Source organism: Daphnia pulex, chromosome 7 (assembly GCF_021134715.1).
Source record: "Daphnia pulex isolate KAP4 chromosome 7, ASM2113471v1".
Taxonomy (NCBI): domain Eukaryota; kingdom Metazoa; phylum Arthropoda; class Branchiopoda; order Diplostraca; family Daphniidae; genus Daphnia; species Daphnia pulex.
The window spans coordinates 11916296-11932936 of NC_060023.1; the positions used below are offsets into that span (position 1 = coordinate 11916296).

General features: G+C 44.5%; 6 protein-coding genes across 9 annotated transcripts; 4 read left to right on the plus strand and 2 right to left on the minus strand.

Annotated features, from left to right (window-relative positions):
• The first annotated feature begins 952 nt into the window (after positions 1-952).
• Positions 953-2371, plus strand: LOC124198439 (WSC domain-containing protein 1-like). Its single transcript, XM_046594274.1, has 5 exons — positions 953-1201; positions 1263-1357; positions 1436-1485; positions 1555-2023; positions 2089-2371. The coding sequence occupies exons 1-5, from the start codon at positions 953-955 to the stop codon at positions 2234-2236; spliced, it is 1011 nt and encodes a 336-aa protein (XP_046450230.1). The 3' UTR covers positions 2237-2371.
• On the minus strand, positions 2242-6377 carry LOC124196575 (glutamate receptor ionotropic, kainate 2-like). Its single transcript, XM_046591704.1, has 15 exons — positions 6096-6377; positions 5875-6030; positions 5468-5810; positions 5252-5393; positions 5015-5185; positions 4798-4950; positions 4503-4724; positions 4229-4435; positions 4009-4093; positions 3809-3947; positions 3600-3737; positions 3340-3538; positions 3022-3274; positions 2834-2949; positions 2242-2765 (listed from the first exon to the last, which is right to left on the minus strand). Exons 1-15 carry the CDS (start codon positions 6190-6192, stop codon positions 2493-2495), a joined length of 2694 nt encoding a protein of 897 aa, XP_046447660.1. The 5' UTR covers positions 6193-6377; the 3' UTR covers positions 2242-2492.
• Positions 6378-7069: 692 nt separating this feature from the next.
• On the plus strand, positions 7070-10148 carry LOC124196576 (mediator of RNA polymerase II transcription subunit 15-like). Its single transcript, XM_046591705.1, has 10 exons — positions 7070-7214; positions 7293-7380; positions 7463-7514; positions 7576-7662; positions 7722-8995; positions 9056-9125; positions 9230-9285; positions 9350-9538; positions 9616-9775; positions 9847-10148. Exons 1-10 carry the CDS (start codon positions 7159-7161, stop codon positions 10041-10043), a joined length of 2229 nt encoding a protein of 742 aa, XP_046447661.1. The 5' UTR covers positions 7070-7158; the 3' UTR covers positions 10044-10148.
• LOC124196588 (Meckel syndrome type 1 protein-like) lies at positions 10052-11258 on the minus strand. Its single transcript, XM_046591727.1, has 3 exons — positions 11041-11258; positions 10554-10930; positions 10052-10453 (listed from the first exon to the last, which is right to left on the minus strand). The coding sequence occupies exons 1-3, from the start codon at positions 11198-11200 to the stop codon at positions 10205-10207; spliced, it is 786 nt and encodes a 261-aa protein (XP_046447683.1). The 5' UTR covers positions 11201-11258; the 3' UTR covers positions 10052-10204.
• Positions 11259-11287: 29 nt separating this feature from the next.
• On the plus strand, positions 11288-12101 carry LOC124196592 (transcription elongation factor SPT4-like). Its single transcript, XM_046591733.1, has 4 exons — positions 11288-11449; positions 11517-11623; positions 11693-11748; positions 11812-12101. The coding sequence occupies exons 1-4, from the start codon at positions 11381-11383 to the stop codon at positions 11931-11933; spliced, it is 354 nt and encodes a 117-aa protein (XP_046447689.1). The 5' UTR covers positions 11288-11380; the 3' UTR covers positions 11934-12101.
• Positions 12102-12167: 66 nt separating this feature from the next.
• LOC124196583 (potassium channel subfamily K member 15-like) lies at positions 12168-16595 on the plus strand. 4 transcript variants are annotated; one of them, XM_046591713.1, is made up of 10 exons: positions 12565-12652; positions 12955-13337; positions 13440-13578; positions 13651-13717; positions 13793-13917; positions 15078-15121; positions 15191-15297; positions 15747-16008; positions 16120-16244; positions 16325-16595. In XM_046591713.1, exons 2-10 carry the CDS (start codon positions 13191-13193, stop codon positions 16470-16472), a joined length of 1164 nt encoding a protein of 387 aa, XP_046447669.1. In that variant the 5' UTR covers positions 12565-12652; positions 12955-13190; the 3' UTR covers positions 16473-16595. The 4 variants fall into 4 exon arrangements, with proteins under 4 accessions (XP_046447670.1, XP_046447669.1, XP_046447671.1 ...); XM_046591714.1 differs by having other exon boundaries at positions 12168-13337; XM_046591716.1 differs by lacking the exon at positions 12565-12652 and having other exon boundaries at positions 13198-13337; positions 13432-13578.
• The last annotated feature ends 46 nt before the right edge of the window (positions 16596-16641 follow it).

The following is a 16641-nucleotide window of genomic DNA, read 5'->3' on the forward strand; positions in this document are numbered from 1 at the left end:
CGATATTCTATTGGGTGCGTTGGCTGATTATGGGTGGTTTTATTTTGATTTGAACGCCAAAAGCTGCTTGTAAATTTTGCTATTTCATTAAAAAATTGAATTATTTTTAGAATGCGTCAATGAGTACACAACAACACCGTACATATGCGGACCCGCGGTCAACCTCAATAAAAATCTTGTATTTTTAAACGTTGATTTCCATCCCAAAAGAATTTCCCTCCTAATCTCATCCACAGTCGGTCTGAACTCTGAAATGGATTAAATAAACTGAATAAGTTATTACGTGAACCGTTCCGTCATCCGTCATTTGTTGAAGGAAATCTCATTTCAGTACATCACAACATAGCCCAAGGCGTCTAGGGTATTTTATAATATTCTATTTTGGGGTACTGCATCAGGCATGGCCTTCAGACAAGAGACAGACCCACCAAATGACAACATAAATCAGATGGGCCGTGTGGGTTGCATAACTTTTCGTTTTCATGCACAACACCAAAATCGACCGAAATAGGCTCTTTTCGAGTAAACTGAGGGACTTGTTTCAGTGTATAATTCTAATGACGACTCGATTTAATTTAATTTCTCATCACACGTCATCTCAATTCTCAAACAAATTGAAAAAAAGTCTCGACTTGTTACGTAACTAATAGAATTCGTCTGGTACATGTGTTAACGCGCTTGTATATTCATCCCACAAGAAATGTGATGTCCGATGATGTCTATAGGCGGTAACAGCATTTGCCTGTCACATCCAAAGCCTCGCGGCCACCACGTCGTCCGACTCCCATAGACTCTAACTACCAAAATAAAAAAATAGGACTTTTTTAAGTAAATGTTATACTGGACGTCTGTCTACGTGGAACACTCGCAGAGTCTGCTGTTGGTCGCATTTTATTTCTCAGTCTGATTTCAACAAAAACAGAAACACGCAATAATATCCAGCGCGGATAAAATGCTGGCGCTCCAGTGTCAACATTTTTACTTTTGGTGCGTTTTGCTGTTTGGTCTTTCGCTGACGATGGTGATGACATTCCGCTCGACCAACATCAACTCGATCAGCGTCGTCGTCGATTCAGGACAAAATCAAACTTCAAATCACAATCAAACAACAACGTCACAACCCAGCAGCAAACAGTTGGTCGACAGACAAGTGAGTTATCCTTGGATTGGCGATCCGACATGCCAACATTTTCCCGTCCAGGTAAGGAAATCCTTGCAATCCTATATTTTGATTATAAGTATTGAATTTGTGTTGTTGATAGTTTGCCAAGAATAAAAGCCGTCCGAAATGGGCGTTAACTTCATTCCCCGGAAGTGGAGTGACGTGGACTCGTCAGCTCATCGAAGGTGCAACGGGGTTAGTAGTATACATCTTCAAACGAAAAATCTATTTCAATTTTAATTAATAATTAATTTTTTAAATTGTAATTCAAAGGATATACACGGGGACCGTCTACGGACCCGACGAACCCAACATTTTAGACGGTAGGATTTATTTCCTTAATAATAAAATCGGATAGTATAGACTAATAATCAATTGTTAATATTTAAAAGGGAATCACCATGGCAACCAAGCAGACACAGATTGTGGTTGCACGATCCTGATTAAAGATCACGGATACCCGGAGACTTATCCATTCGTGGGGACGGCGGGACCCTACGAAAACCGTGGGATCCTCCTCATCCGGAATCCATTCGACGCTTTGTTCACCTTTGTCCACTTCCTGTGGAGTGGCAACGATCAAAAAGGAATCGTTTCGCCAGATCTTTTGACTGGCCCAGAGTGGGAGGATCACTTTCAATACGTGTCCAAAGAATGGGCGGAGCATGCGATCCGCTGGATTCACAACATCCGAAACGGGACCGTCATCTTCTACGAACTGCTCCTGCAAGACACCGAGACCGAACTGAATCGGCTTTTACGGGCCATCAATTTTTCAATCGATCCTGTCGATCCTGAGCGGATGCGCTGCACCCTCAAACACAAGAATCGCTCCGACCGCAAGCGCTCCGTGAAACCCAGGTAATTTACTCCATTAAATTGATCGTTTTTAATTGGGGCGAAAGTCTTATTGATTTTCACGTAAGGATCCCGCTGACTCCTGGGCAATACTCCCAGATGCTGGGGTCCATCAAACGAGTCCAGGATAGTCTCCGCCAAAAGGGATGGCCGCTGCTACCCCTTCATCTCTACAACCTGCACAATGGCGAGTCACTGGGCCGTCTAAAAATTTGAAACACTTTTTCTTAGTTTAATTTATTTCATTTCACACAAAGTTAATAATTCAAATACACGATTAATAGAAAACTACCGAAAGAATGTGCGTTAACAAATTTATAATAAGCGAACATTCCACACATCCGCCGCCCATCAGCATGCGAATAATCAAAATCCAATCTCGACATATTATTTAATTATAGATGAAATGAAGAATAGAAGAAATTATTGGGCGTCTCATATTAGCAGTCGATAACAAAGAATTTGAAGCAATTCAAAGTTTCGACTCGCTGCGAGGAACGGAAGAGCCGTAACGGCGTTTGACGGGCTTGCTATTTCCGGTCGTGCGGATGGCGGAGCGGAATTCGCGCAGCATTCCCTTCCAGAAGCTTCCGCCTTGCTCATTGACGACTTGACGAGCCTCCCAGGCGAATTCGCACAAACTGATGAAGGCGGCAATCAGGAGGCCGCCCACCAAAACCACAAAGACTCCGCCGACGTTGGCCAATCCCAGTTCGCTGGCCGCCGAGCTCCCGCCACCTTCGTCCTTTTTTTATATTTCCAATTTTTCATTTGATTCAATTAACTTGATTTGAATATGTAGATTTGACTCACTTTGCAAGCCCCGCCTCCTCGTTTTTCCTTCCACCATCGACTCTTGAGGATCAGGAGCCGATTGGTTTCCTGCAGTTTGAGGATGGCCTGACTGATGGCCGCCCTGTACGGCGATCCTGATAGTATCCGTTGGAATATTAGGCAAATTAGGATGATGTTACATAACAATTGGGTAATGTCTAGTTCACCTGTTTTCATGGCGATGCCGTAGCCTTTGGAGTCGATCATGCCACCGACTTGGGTCAAATCGCAGATCCTCTCTGTGAAGAATTCGATGGTCGACGATTCCATCAGGAAAGCGTAGAGACCCTTCGAGTCCTGCACGCGTTTGACACCTTCCATGTTGCTCTTGGTGAACGGGCCGGGATTGCTGGGCGTCGACGAGCGATTGATGGCTTCCATAAACTGCCACATCCGCTGGTAGTTGGCGATCTTGGCGTCCTGTTTTAAAAAATGTATTGAAATCGATTATATAATATAATAATTAAGTAATATAGAAGGATGACCCTGAAGAAGGCTCCGGTTGATCCGGATCCGACCAGTCCGTATTTGATTTTCGTCTGTTTGGCCAAATCGTCGACGGACGAGATGGGCGACTCGACCCGTTCGATGGTGAGGAAAGCGGCCAAATTGGCCGTGTACGAAGAGATGATGATCATCGTGAAGAACCACCAAATGCCGGCCACCATTCGAGTCGATGTGGCTCTTTCAAAATTACAAAAATTTAAATCAATAAAATAAACATGGATGTCTGATTATTAATTACTTTGGGGCTAAATCGCAACCTTGCTGCATGAGAGAGCCGATGGTGAACCAGGTGCTGTTGAGGAAATTGAAATTGTTTTCCAATTCCTTTGGATTGGGATCGCACGGGTGGGGATTGACCCACTCGAGTGGCGTCAGCCTAATGTCGAGCCGAAGGAATTTCAATTTTAAAAATACCGCCATTACTATCAAATGTTGATTTATTATTACCTGGCCAGAATGAAAAGCGATAGGGAAATGCCGACGTAAGCTGCGCACATGTAAATCCAGACCTCGACGGAGAACGGCGATAAGAACGAGAACAAACTGGGCGGCTGCTTCTGCGGCTTCTTGTACAAAATGCTAATGCCTGTCGTTACGATTGAATTAGATGTCTGATTTTAAAATTCAATTTGAGAATATGATATTACCGGTATTCATAAAGGGCAGGGAAAAGTCGACGGCCTGTTCCCGGTCGTAGGTGATGCTCAAATCGGCGATACCCAAATCCGCTTTCTATATTAGACAATTGGAATATTGTAACCATCAAATCAGCAATCAAAGAGGCGCCTTATTATTATTAGTAGCCTAATCTAGTAGCAATTGGAAATTGAATGAAACTTGAATATTTAAAAAAAAAAGAAAAAGAACCTCATCCTGCAATTCGCGGATGACTCCGTTCCATTCACCCGTTTCCGGATTGAGTGATCCGTAGTTGGAATCGGCCACGATCTGCAGCGTGTACTTGAAGCCCGAGAGTTTCGACACTTCGTCGATGACGTCCACCACGAATCCTTCGAACCGATCGTTGCCCGCCAACATCTTGGACGATTCTTTCAACATGAAATAAGGATCGCTCTGCAATTTAATATAATAGACGAGGTCAATATCACAATTCAATCATCATTCGATTATAGCCCCGTACCAGTTTGGACGAAACAATGAGCGTTTTATTGACGAGACTATCGGCCAAAAGGGGCGTGGCCTCCGTGGCGGTGGGCCGGGTGATGTTGGCGCCGTCGATGGGATTCCACGAGCTGACGGACGTCAATCCTTCCGGCGTCAATTCCAAAATGTTCAGATGAAAGAAGGTCCGATAGCCTTGCGTGTCGAATTTGATGAAGCCCGTCAGACCTTCCATTTCCACCTGGCCACATGGACATCATTTATAGAGTCGTGTTTTATTTGATTCAGTTATTTATTACACTTTGTAATATTACCAGGGTCATGTAATTGATGAGACTGTTGCCGTGAATCCAAGTGTCGGTGCCGTCGCAATTCAAAGGTTTGACACGAACGTCCTGACTGCGATCCAATTCGCCCAGCGCTTTGGCGATCATGTGCACCGCATCGTAAGTCAACGCCGTTTCCGTCTATAATTCATAAATAGATGATTAGGAAATTTAGACGTTTCGTCCAATTAAATGTATACAGTACGGTAAAAGTAGTTGCGTTTGGGTTCATGACAGCGGGATTGTAATAGCGACTGGTACTGCTGTACGCCTTGGTCAAATTAGCGGCTTTGATTTTGTTGAGATCGACCAATCGCAGTCCGGTGATGTTGGTACCGCTGTACTTGTAATCCTCCAAATCCAGTGTGTGCAGATCCTGTTTCATTCATTCATGTCACGAGATTCATCTTGATTAAGTTACCGGGTGATTGAATAATAATACCAAAGATGTGATGAAGAAGGAATAGGACGATGTGATCAGACCGACTTGCTGGGCCTGTTTCAAAACGACGGCCAAGGTTTCGGCCGAACAATCCAACACAATTTGTCGTTCACCTTTGCCATCGATTTCTTTCAAAAGTGGCCTGTGTCCATCACGTCCAGATATATAATTCCTTATCATTATAATTTTAAAAGCATTAAATTTTAAATGACTTACCGGTAATTATCCGTTTGAGGCAATTTGCGCACGTTGATTTTGTAGCCGGAAGTGGTTGAGACTTTGAGCAAGTGCTGGAGTCTCACCATGGCTTCCTCCTCCTCGTAAAGAATGGTGAAGGCGGTCCATTCCCAGGTGCGGATGACGTCCACGTACGCCTGCCCTAAAGCCGTTGGGTGCGGATGCAAATTGATGGCGTAGTGGGTCCGGCGGAGTCTCGATTGACAGCCCGTGTTGACGTGTGGAATTTCCAAGGCATCGCAAATGGACTGGATGTGAGACGAAGTCGACGATGACGATGGGCCAAGAACAGCCGCCAATCCGTTGCGGAGCATCTGACACACTGCAAGAAATTTGGGATAAAAATTTAAATTTTAACACAATTAAATAAATGTTAAGACTGGTACCTCTTCTCGAGGCGAAATGGGAATCGTTGGGCGGTAGACGTTCACTTAAAGAAACCAAATTCGATTTGGGTAGAAATCGGCCATTTTCGTTGATGCGATCCAGGGCCTGCCGGAAGGCGGATTCTGGCATAGGATCGGAGCTATCAAACAATCCTCCTGATTTTTGGACATTATAGTCAATTCAATTGAAATTTGTAGACTCTAAACATTTGTCGACTCACCAATTCGAATCACTTCCGGCAGAGCCAATGTCGTTTTAAAAGCCAATGTCAATATTGTGATGGCGACAAGTAAACACGAATGAATAGAAGACGCCATTGTTGTCGAGAGGATTGAGCATTTGCAACACGCACGGCGTTGAGTCAAGGCGGGGAGAGTGAACGGACTAGACAAGAAGACGCGCGGCAGGCGCAACCGTGTGGATGAATGCAAAGTTCTAAACTAATTTAAGACTTTTGGGAGAGCTCCTCTAGCGCTTCTCCCCCCACCACCACCACCGCCAAATTCTAATAATAAAACTGGGCCTCACAGTCTCATCACAGCTCTGTGACTTTTTCTTTCATGAATTTCAATGGGCGGGTCCATTCCTTTATATTGACGTGTACGCTCTGATTCTTTTGCTGTTCATTTTTAATATTACGTGATGATAATTAAGCTTCAACTAGAGTAATATAGGTAGGGGATGAATCTCCATGCACAATAGTTATGGTCCGCTCGTTCAAACTTTTGTTGACCAGCTCTTTTCCCACTTCAATCGAATCAAAGTGAAGCGTTGGCCAGTCAAAGAGCCCTTTCATCGCTTACCGGGAAACGATCCTTTTCTTTAAAGACAAGGAATTGTCTTGGTTCGTGGGATCCTTTCATCAAGAGTGGGGTCAGCTGAATACTCACGTAATAACATTTTTAGAAGAAGTTGGTGGAAGCAATTGCGAAATCAGTTAAAATGATCGTAATTCAGATTTGTTGGTGAATTTGCCAGCCACTGTCGAGATAAAAACAGAGAAACTGTTTGATTAATTGAGCCACTAACTCACCCAAACCTTTTCTAGCAACCACAAGAATTAATTGATAGCCAATCGATGGGAATTCAGAATTCGGATATGTTATTTGATTTTGATTTGGTTTTTTAGTTTAAATGGGTTTTCGAAATGACCGCCACAATGACTCACGTAATGGTGGTGCCCCCTGCTGTACAAATGAGTAAACTTTTTACGTCAACGATTAGTTTGTTTGAGTTTGAGTCTGCAAGTTGAGCAATCGTCGTTTTCAGCAAACACATAATTAATGGCTTCAGATGATTGGAAAAGTCCCGGGTTTCGTCAAAATGTTGCTGCCAGAATGTAAAGATATTGCTGCAAACCGAAAAATGGGAATTCATTTTCTATTTGGTAATAACGTGCTTGTTTTTTCTTCTGCAGTGAAGAAGCCATTCGGCAATCTGGAAATCCCACGACAAAGACAGCGAGTGAAATGGAAACTCATTTTTTTCAGAGGGCCAATAACAAAGTAAATATTTTAATCTGTCCTGTCATAAACAAGTGTGAGTCACTAAATTGTGAAACATAATGATAACGTTTTCCCCTTGTAGGAAGATTATTTGAATTATCTTGCTCGTCTGCTGATACACATCAAAGAATTGAGTAAGACAAAAATTTTTAGCATAGAATTTGAAAAATTAAATTACGGGTTGATTCTTTCAAGGTGCAAAGGCCCGAGCTCAAGGTGGTACTGGAGTTGGAGTTGCTGGGCCCCAGGGCAATGTACAACCGAACAATCCTCAACAGCAAGGTTTGTGATTTGTTTATGAATCTCGAAAACAATTTGTTACAATTATTTGAAAAAAATAGGCAATATCTCACAACCTCAGATGATGAATCACATGAATGTGAGACCACAAATGATGCAGAACATGGGTGGAATGGATCAACAGCAGCAAATGAATCAAATGGCACCCAATCAGCAGCAGCAGCAGATGAATCAAATGGCCCCAAATCAACAGCAGCAGCAAATGAATCAGCAACAGCACCAACAAATGAATCAGATGGCCATGAATCAACAACAGCTAAACCAACAGCAGCAAATGAACCAACAACAAATGAACCAGCAGCAAATGAATCAGATGGGTGTCAACCAGCAGCAGCAACAACAATTGAATCAACAACAGCAGATGAACCAGTTCAATCCCAACAACAACCCCAACATGAACATTGGCAATCCTCTGATGCAACAACTGGGTGCCCCCAACCAACAGCAACAACAACCCCAAGGAAATGTGGTCAACAACCCAAGTTCGGCCCTCATCAGCCAGTTGAATCAGAATCAACAGCAACAAGCTATGGGTCCAATGGGTGGTGGAATGCCACGCCCTAGATTTGCTGGCCCTACAGGCGTTACGGCTACAGCCAAAATGACCCCTCAGCAGCAACAACAGGTCCAGGCTCAGGCTCAACAACAGCAACAAATTCTCAACCAGCAGATGTTGATGCAGCAGCAACGGAAGCAACAGGCCGAAATGATTCAAAATCCAACGACGCCACAACAGTTTGTTGGCGGCCCTGGAGTTCCATCACCTGCTCAACAACAACAGCAGTCAATGCAGCAGCAACAACAACAGCCCATGTCATCGGGTATGACGAGTCACATGAGTGCCCCATCTCCGGCCTATGTCCATTCACCTGGTAACGTCCAGTTGGTCTCCTCACCGGCTGCAGCAGCCCGAATGGGCGGCCAACAACAACAGCAACAACAAAGAAGTTTAAGCAGTTTGTTGCCTCCACCATCGCCCAACATGATGAATGTTCCGACACCGGGAGGCGGAGGCATGTTGCACACTCCCCAAGGTGCCGGAATGGGTGGAATGGGAATGACTGGAGCGGGAGGCGGAATGATGGGCTCCGGCGGAGGTGGAACCGAGGAGCAAATGTATTTGGAGAAGGTGAGACAGTTGAGTCGTTTCATCGAGCCGCTGACGTGCCTCATCGGCCGCATTGGCGACGTGGATTCCGAGAAGTTGAGCAAAATGAAAATCATGCTGGATATCCTCTCCAACCCGTCGAAAAGGATGCCGATGGATACGCTACTGAAATGCGAGGCCGTTCTAGAGAAAATGGATTTCAAAAAGGTAAATTATTCACAATTTCTGGTTTTTTTTAAAAATATTATAAGAATTAATTTTTCGTAGAGTGAATCCGGAAGTGTGGCACCTCCTTCGGTGGCTTCCGTACCAAGTTTGGGTGTGGCCGTACCAGTGAGTAAGTAAAATTTTAATAAATATAATTTTAATTAAACATTAACTCGATCATTTTAACTTTCCAAATCTCTCAATTAACTATAAATAACGATTCCAACACCAAAGACAACCCACCTGCTGCCACTCCGCTCCTCTCTCTGTTGGAAACGATTGCCAACCAGGTATAGACTCGAAATGCACTCGCATGTACAATTCAATTTTAAGATGAATTTTATTTCTTAATAGGCTCGATCCCCCTACATCAATCATACCCTCCAGCGAACATTCGCTCCTGCTGTCAATTCCTTAATAGGTTGCGACATCGCAGCTCCGGCGGCGCCCAAGAAACGCCTTGATTCCGCCGACGATGACAAGGCTGATGAATTGATGTACACGATCGAGAGAGAAGTGGCTAATCTCTACCCTCGTTTCAAGGTCTGCCCCCAAGAATTTCGACAGTAACAATACAATTGCACCATTGTGACTGGATTGCTATTATTAACGACTTGCAGGTTGATTTGGACCAATTGCATTTGTTTGGCTCGCAAGATTTACACCTGATTTGTCGACTGGAAGACAAGTATTTGCCTTCGGTTCCATCTCTGCGCATAGTTGTGCCTCGTGACTACCCCCGAACGGCTCCTTTTTGCGACAGTCGCCAACCCGATTACGGTAACCGTGAAGAAGTTGTTGTTGTTGTTGCTTCTCGTGTGGCATTTGGTTCATTTTTTATTTTAATTTAGATGTCAGTGGCTTCACCCGGACCGTGCTGCAGGGTTTGAGCGATCGATTGCGTCACATGCCGCATCGCTTCACCGTCAGCCAAATTTTGAATTGTTGGGAGATGGCCCTCCGCCACGCCTGCAAACCTTCCAACAGCAGCAACGACCATGCAAGTAATAGGGACGTTAGCGCCCTAACCGTCGCTTTAGGAGTGTGAGGCGTCGCTAATATTTCACGCAGTTTATTTGGCCATCTTCAAAGGGAGACAATTTCCAAGACGTTCGTGTATCATTTTTGGACACAATACAAATCCGCCACCTTCTTCTCCTCTTTGTTGGCCCGTCGCCCAGTTGTTGACGGACAAAATTTATATATTGTTCATCCGAGAAGTGCGTCGTGGGCAGCTTTTAATCTTTGCTTGGCCCGGTGGTAGGTTTGAATCACTTGTTCGACGGCGGTGCTCGTTGCCGACGGCCTGTGCAGGTTGATGGATGCGCGGATCTGCTCCTGTTCCAGCACATTCCTGCCTCTCTGAATCATCGTATCAAAGCGTACCTGGACCGAGCCCGACGTCTCTGTGCCCAATGGAAAGCGTCCCAGGACCGACGGTGACTCATTATTATGGTTCTGTCAGATAAAGTTAATTATATGACATCAAACGAAAGTGGGTCCAATTGAACCAACTAACTAATTGCAATGGATCAAGTAAATTAGGAGGTTATTTTACATCGTTAGGGATTCCGGCGTACTTGATGTTTTCAATTTGTGGAGCCAGGCCCAAGAAATACTCTCGAAGTTGAAGACTGGTCTCTGTTATGTAAGGCCGCCAAGTTGGAATTGCAATCGAGTAGGAGCCGGGAGTCAGCGGGACGTGCGTGAATCCATAACCCACGGATTTCTGTCTATTCCACATGTTGACGTCGTAAACTTCCAGGAGCAGTAAAGGAGTTGGAATGAGATCAGGAGTCTCCGAAGACGACGAGTGCTGCCAAGATTTTGACACATCGAGCGTGAAGCGGTGTCCAAAGTGGTTGCTGGAATCATTTCCAGCTCGCGATTGATGGGTGACACCGTGTAGGTTTTTAGGTTCAGCTAATATCCAATCTAATAATAGACGAGAAAAAAAAAACAGTTTGGGATTTTCTGGAATGAATGAATCGTCGTATGTAATATGTAGGAAATGTCATCGGAAGAGAATTTGGGAGTTTTACTACCTGCAGGTGCATCGACGACATAACGGACGTACAAATGGTTGCAATTATGGAATTCTTTGGCGGTCTCTATGGTCACATTCACAACGTGTCGTATGCGATCTGGTTTGATATTTTCGGCGAAAATGTTGTTGGGTTCTCTAATCACTTTGGTCGAACTCATTTCTAAAAAACAACTGTGGTTTATAAAAGAGCGATTTGTTTTGATTCCAGTGGTTGTTATGGCAACAAATTGGCAACGCTGCAACGACAGGCCTATATGCTAATTATTTGGCAGACACAAAAGTTCTTTTCGACTTTTCGAGTGTTGAATTCATTTACATTTTCTCTTCTAAAGTAACACATGTCTGTCGAAATCGTTCCTAAAGATGTTCGTAACATCAGGGCATGTCTTGTTTGCTCCCTCGTCAAGGTAATGATGAACTTTTCGTCTACTTAAAAACTGTTGCACTAAAATGGCCTTTGTTTTGATGTTGCAGACGTTTGAGCAATTTGAATTCGATGGCTGTGACAATTGCGACGAGTTTCTTCGAATGAAGAACAACAAGGACAACATTTATGACTGTACCAGCAACAACTTTGATGGGTGTGTTGAATTCACCATTTGATTTACGTATGACGATTACAATTGATGAGACATTTATTTCATTCTCAGGATGGTTGCCCTGATGAGCCCGGAAGATAGTTGGGTGGCAAAGTGGCAGAGAATCAGTGAGTACTATTGAATGCTTTTATTGTTTTTGCCAAACTTGTTAACTGTTGCAAACTATTCAGATCGAAAAGTCAAGGGTGTCTACGCCATTTCTGTTTCTGGACGTCTGCCCGACACCTTCATCAGGGAACTGAAATCAAGAGGCATCCCCTACAGATCCCGAGACACCAGCCAGCGTCAATAATTCTGAATCTTTCTTTTCTTTCCCACTTATCTTAACTCCAATCTTATTTTGATAACAAAAAAAAAAAAAAATTTTTTTCCAATAATCAACTTTGTGTGTTCCAATAATTGGATTCCTGTACATCAGCAAGGCATTGTTTGAGAAAAATACAGCTGAAATTGCTTGGCAGGTGTGCGTGGTCTCCTTGGAACGAGGGCAAACGAAACGTCGTGTTGCATCCCCCATGACTTCCTCTTTATGTAAGTAGAATCTTTCAACAGGTCCCTGGATGAGCAGATTGCATATCTTTGATTGGTGAATTCCCCCCCTTTATCTGATGTATGTTAATTCTGGGCATGCGCCAAAGCTCGAGAGTCGTGGCATTGAGGCATGACCAAAGTTATCGACAAATATTTAAAACTGCTGCTTTTATGATTCTAAAACAACAAAACACCGAGGCTGAGATTTCTGTTGAATCGGTGCTGCTCGCCTTGTTGTCTGACGATTTTTGTCTCATTCCTCAGGTTCCCGGCCCAGCAAGGAGTCACGGTCGAATGGTCGTCCAAAAACCGCAGACATGCGACTTGATGAAGTGTGATAAATGCGTCAATAGGGTGCACCTTTAAGAGTGTGTGGCACGTCGTCGTCGTTGGCGTCCCTATCCTTTTGGGTGCAGAATTCCTCCTCCCGGCGGCCCTTCCCTCGTCGTCGATAAAAGAAAAAAGGAAGAACAAGAATTGGTAACTAATAAAAACATCAAAACCCGAGAGAAACTAACCAACCAAAAGACAACGGGTTGTGCGCTAAGGGAGGGTGTAGGTAGCCAATCGAGTCAAGGTTTTTTTCCCTCCCACCCGTTTGGACGTCGGCACGCTAAGCAACGTGAGCGGCTGCCAAATACTTTGATGCGACGTCGAAAGTAAAATTAAACTCCCAACCCGAGAAAAGGGGGGCCCCTTCTTTTTTATCCCGCCCCTCCCTCACTGGCTCCTACTTCACTTTCACGAGGTATTTTTTCTGCTGTATTTGATTCCTCCGTCAGTCCTGTTTGGTGTACGGTGGGAGCGTGAACCGCGCCGAGCGACGACGGCGGATCCAATCAGAAAATCAAACGGTGAATGGGCTCGGTGATTTGCTTCGGGAATTCATCACCGACAAATTTCTAAAATTGAATTCGACCCGGATGATTTGTGTCGTCGTGTCTGTGCGTTTCTGATTTGAGTTTTACGTGGTGAGGATTATTGATGTTTGGCTGCCGATCCATCGGACACCACCACCATGCATTCGACGTACGTCAAAATGGCCATGGATCGCCAGCGGGCCGAACTCCGCCACCGGAGGAACCGACGGCTCCGATCTGCTATGGTTCTCAAGAACAAATTGAAAGACTGCTGCCGAAAAATCACCGCCTTCTTCTTCACTCAAGTACAAATTTAATTATCCAATTATTACACATTTTTTGTGGGTGGTCGATGGAAGAATAGGAAATAATAATGATAATCGGCGTGATTTGTTGGAGATGATTAGATTGGAGTTTGTGGACTTATTGTCGGTTATACAATCGTCGGCGCCTTCATGTTTATCGCCCTGGAGGCGGAAGCCCAGCATCCACTGACACAGCAAGTCATTACTCGCCGTCGATCCTGCGTCGACTACTTGTGGAACAGTAAAATCCCGTTTCTTTCCATCAATAAAAAAGAGAATTTCCCATTAATTTTTCTGAATTTTGGTTTGACAGTTACCCATCACCTCAATGTCCTGAATTACGACCAATGGCGACAGGACGTCAATCGCACCGTTTTCGAGTAATAACAAAATCCTTAACAAAAACTTTTTGATTTACGTAACTTTTTTTTTAAATTATTGGGAAAAAAATAAAGGTATCAAGCGCAAATGGTGCGTCACATCCGGCGCGGTTACGACGGCACCGACGAGAATCCCTTGTTGATGCGCTGGACCATTCCGGCGGCTTTGATGTATTGCATCACCATTTACACGACCATCGGTAACAACGTCAACCCCTTTTTTATTTCTTTTCATTATAAGATCATGGAACACATTTTCTTGTCATGTCGTCGCTTAATTTTTTCTGCCGGGCAAACAAACGGGCGAAAACAATGTCCAGCAGCAGAAAATAAATAAATTGAGCGCCAGCAAAGTGAATGGGGTGCCTAACGAGTTGAATGAAGGAGAGTTCATTTGGAATCAAAGTTGATTTTGTTAAGTTGGGAGCGTCGCCAAGTTTGTTAGGCCACCGCCGCCGGCGGATAAATGACATGTGAAAAGATAAAAAGTTTGTGTGTCTGTGCAACATTTTTCGCCGCTGATTGCCGCTCGGCCAAAGGAGTTCCGTCTCGGGCGTCAAGTGGAAACGCCCATCAAGAGCCTTTTCTTTTTTACCCCCTCGTCCGTTTATCAACTTTTGTCCGTCCGTCCGTCTCAGTGTGTACAGACGGTGGCGTGGGCGTCGGCCAGAGAGAAAAGAGACGGGCAACAAACTTTGCTCAGGAGAAACTGGAAATAAAGTTGTGTCCGTGTTATTGTTACATCTCGCCGGATCTGCACGATATAAAAATGCTGTCAAAATGAGCGGCTGGCCAGGCAGTTCTTTCAGCTCTTGTTTAGATCCCCATTCCCCGCACGTAAAGGATGCGCCGAATCCAGCGGGATCAGCGCGAAACACAGTCGATATTCACCACCAACGAGCAACTTTCTTATTTGGCAGAGTCGGAAGAATCTATTGGCAATTTCTTTTTTTTTACGGATTGACTCGGCCATCGATTGATTTTCTCTCTCGCCCAGGATCCAGCAACGACGTATGGATCAGACAGAAAAGCAGCAGTCCCCATAGATTCTCCCATCAAATTACCATCGTCGACATTTTCTATTTCTTGGGTCGCCTTTATAAACCGGAGAGAGGAGAGAAAAATCTATTTTCAGTCCGGCCCGTGTGTGTCTGCTGGCCCGTCTCTCTGAGAGAGGAGATGTTATGGGCAGGGATGAAAGTTTATTTAAGGACTGGCGGCAGCGGCGGCCGCTGTCCCGGCAATAAAAAATAGGCCAGTCAATGGCGGGACGGGAATTCTGTTGTTGTTGTTGTTGTTGTTGGACAACGCCAATAATTAACTTTGCTCATCACTCGACGTGTTGTTTTTGTTGTTTCAGGTTACGGCAACTTGACGCCGAGAACTGCCGGGGGTAAATTCGCCGTAAGTAATTTTGATTTATAATTAATTACACCAAATTGTTGAATTAACTTTGATTGTGTTTTTGTATAGACGGTGATTTACGCCATGGTGGGCATCCCGCTCATGTTGCTCTACATGGCCAACGTGGGTGAAATCCTGGCGACATCATTTAAATTCACTTATAAGAAAATGTGCAAGTGAGTTGTTGTTGTTGATTTTTGACATTTCATATAAGGGAAATATCCCACATGATCAGGGGGGCGTTGCCTCTGCTCCTAATGGGTTTGGCACATTACTTTGACTGTCCCCCCCGGCCCAGTCCGGCAGACACACTTTTTTGCCCGTCTATATTTGTTTGGATAAGTTAACGGGAGAGCGTGGGCGTGACGTGTTGTGGCCCGTTTCGTTCTTTTTTTTTGTGTGTTGGTATTTAGGAGATTTATGGCTCCTAACAATCGTCGGCTCAGCGCTCCTTGCGACAGCTTGTTTAATGTTTATGCGCCTGTTGACTGAACGTTATTCATCGCTTGTTTGGATGGAAAATGTCGTCAATGCGACGTTTTGTGTGTGTTACTCCTCCCCCCTTGCTGGATTCGATCACAAGGATTCTATTTTTGATGAAGGATTTTTTATCTCTTGTTTTTAGATGTCCAAGGAGGCGGAGGAGGGGTCAGTTGACGCCGGAAGTGGCCACCATTCCGGTCAGTCAAGAGCCAGTGAGAGACAAGAAGCGGAAGAAACATAAAACGGATCCAGCAGCGACCATCACCGTCTCGGTCATTCCGGTGGAGCCGGCGGAAGAAGACGATCCGACCGCTTACGATCCGCAAACAGTTTCCGTCACCAGCTGTCTGGTCGTCATGAGCAGTTTTGTGATTGGTGGCGCCATCCTCTTTAGCGTGTGGGAGGTAACACAAAAATAAAAAAGGAAAAACGATCCTCATTTTATTGATTTTCACTTTTTTCTATTTTAAAACACATTTTTCAACTGAATCTTTTTCCCTCTCTCTAACTCGTAGGGCTGGGGCTATGTGGACGGATCCTATTTCTGTTTCACCAGTTTATTGACGATCGGCTTCGGAGATTTCGTTCCCGGTCAGACGATCGCCCATTCACAGGACGCCGTCGACAGTAAACTCATCATGTAAAGTTACAATTTGGATCTAGAAAAATTGAAATCAGGATCTTTTTTTAAATCTTCAATTTGGTCCATTATTTTTGCAGTTGCGCCGTGTATTTGTTACTGGGCATGGCCCTGCTGGCCATGTGTTTCAACTTGATGCAGGAATCGGTTTTCATGAAAATCAAACGACTCGGACGACGGCTGGGTTTGCTCAGAGACAGATCTGCTGCTCCTGCTGCCTCCTCCTGATGCTCCTGCCAAATTCAATCGTCGTCCATATTGTTTTTCATCTTTTCTTGTTATTGAAAATGTATTGTCGCATAACAGTTTCTTTCCACATGTGCCGCCTTGCAATATATAATATCAAAACGACACTGTTGACAGTGCACACGCGGGCGCAATATTACGACTGGGCGAG

Bases quoted from the DNA above. Each gene is read 5' to 3' on its own strand.
- LOC124196588 (XM_046591727.1), bottom strand. From the start codon at position 11,200: ATGAGTTCGACCAAAGTGATTAGAGAACCCAACAACATTTTCGCCGAA. The intron at 10,931-11,040 runs GTAGTAAAACTC...GTCTATTATTAG, and splicing joins TGTCGTCGATGCACCTGCAG to ATTGGATATTAGCTGAACCT. The intron at 10,454-10,553 runs GTAAAATAACCT...TTTATCTGACAG, and splicing joins ACGCCGGAATCCCTAACGAT to AACCATAATAATGAGTCACC.
- LOC124196575 (XM_046591704.1), bottom strand. From the start codon at position 6,192: ATGGCGTCTTCTATTCATTCGTGTTTACTTGTCGCCATCACAATATTG. The intron at 5,394-5,467 runs GTAAGTCATTTA...TGATGGACACAG, and splicing joins CCTCAAACGGATAATTACCG to GCCACTTTTGAAAGAAATCG. The intron at 4,725-4,797 runs GTAATATTACAA...CCATGTGGCCAG, and splicing joins TCATCAATTACATGACCCTG to GTGGAAATGGAAGGTCTGAC.
- LOC124196583 (XM_046591714.1), top strand. From the start codon at position 13,191: ATGCATTCGACGTACGTCAAAATGGCCATGGATCGCCAGCGGGCCGAA. The intron at 13,718-13,792 runs GTAATAACAAAA...AAAAAAATAAAG, and splicing joins GTCAATCGCACCGTTTTCGA to GTATCAAGCGCAAATGGTGC. The intron at 16,245-16,324 runs GTAAAGTTACAA...TTATTTTTGCAG, and splicing joins GTCGACAGTAAACTCATCAT to TTGCGCCGTGTATTTGTTAC.
- LOC124196576 (XM_046591705.1), top strand. From the start codon at position 7,159: ATGGCTTCAGATGATTGGAAAAGTCCCGGGTTTCGTCAAAATGTTGCT. The intron at 7,215-7,292 runs GTAAAGATATTG...TTTCTTCTGCAG, and splicing joins CAAAATGTTGCTGCCAGAAT to TGAAGAAGCCATTCGGCAAT. The intron at 7,381-7,462 runs GTAAATATTTTA...TTCCCCTTGTAG, and splicing joins TTCAGAGGGCCAATAACAAA to GAAGATTATTTGAATTATCT.
- LOC124198439 (XM_046594274.1), top strand. From the start codon at position 953: ATGCTGGCGCTCCAGTGTCAACATTTTTACTTTTGGTGCGTTTTGCTG. The intron at 1,358-1,435 runs GTTAGTAGTATA...TGTAATTCAAAG, and splicing joins CTCATCGAAGGTGCAACGGG to GATATACACGGGGACCGTCT. The intron at 2,024-2,088 runs GTAATTTACTCC...TTTTCACGTAAG, and splicing joins AAGCGCTCCGTGAAACCCAG to GATCCCGCTGACTCCTGGGC.
- LOC124196592 (XM_046591733.1), top strand. From the start codon at position 11,381: ATGTCTGTCGAAATCGTTCCTAAAGATGTTCGTAACATCAGGGCATGT. The intron at 11,624-11,692 runs GTGTGTTGAATT...TTTCATTCTCAG, and splicing joins ACCAGCAACAACTTTGATGG to GATGGTTGCCCTGATGAGCC. The intron at 11,749-11,811 runs GTGAGTACTATT...CAAACTATTCAG, and splicing joins GGCAAAGTGGCAGAGAATCA to ATCGAAAAGTCAAGGGTGTC.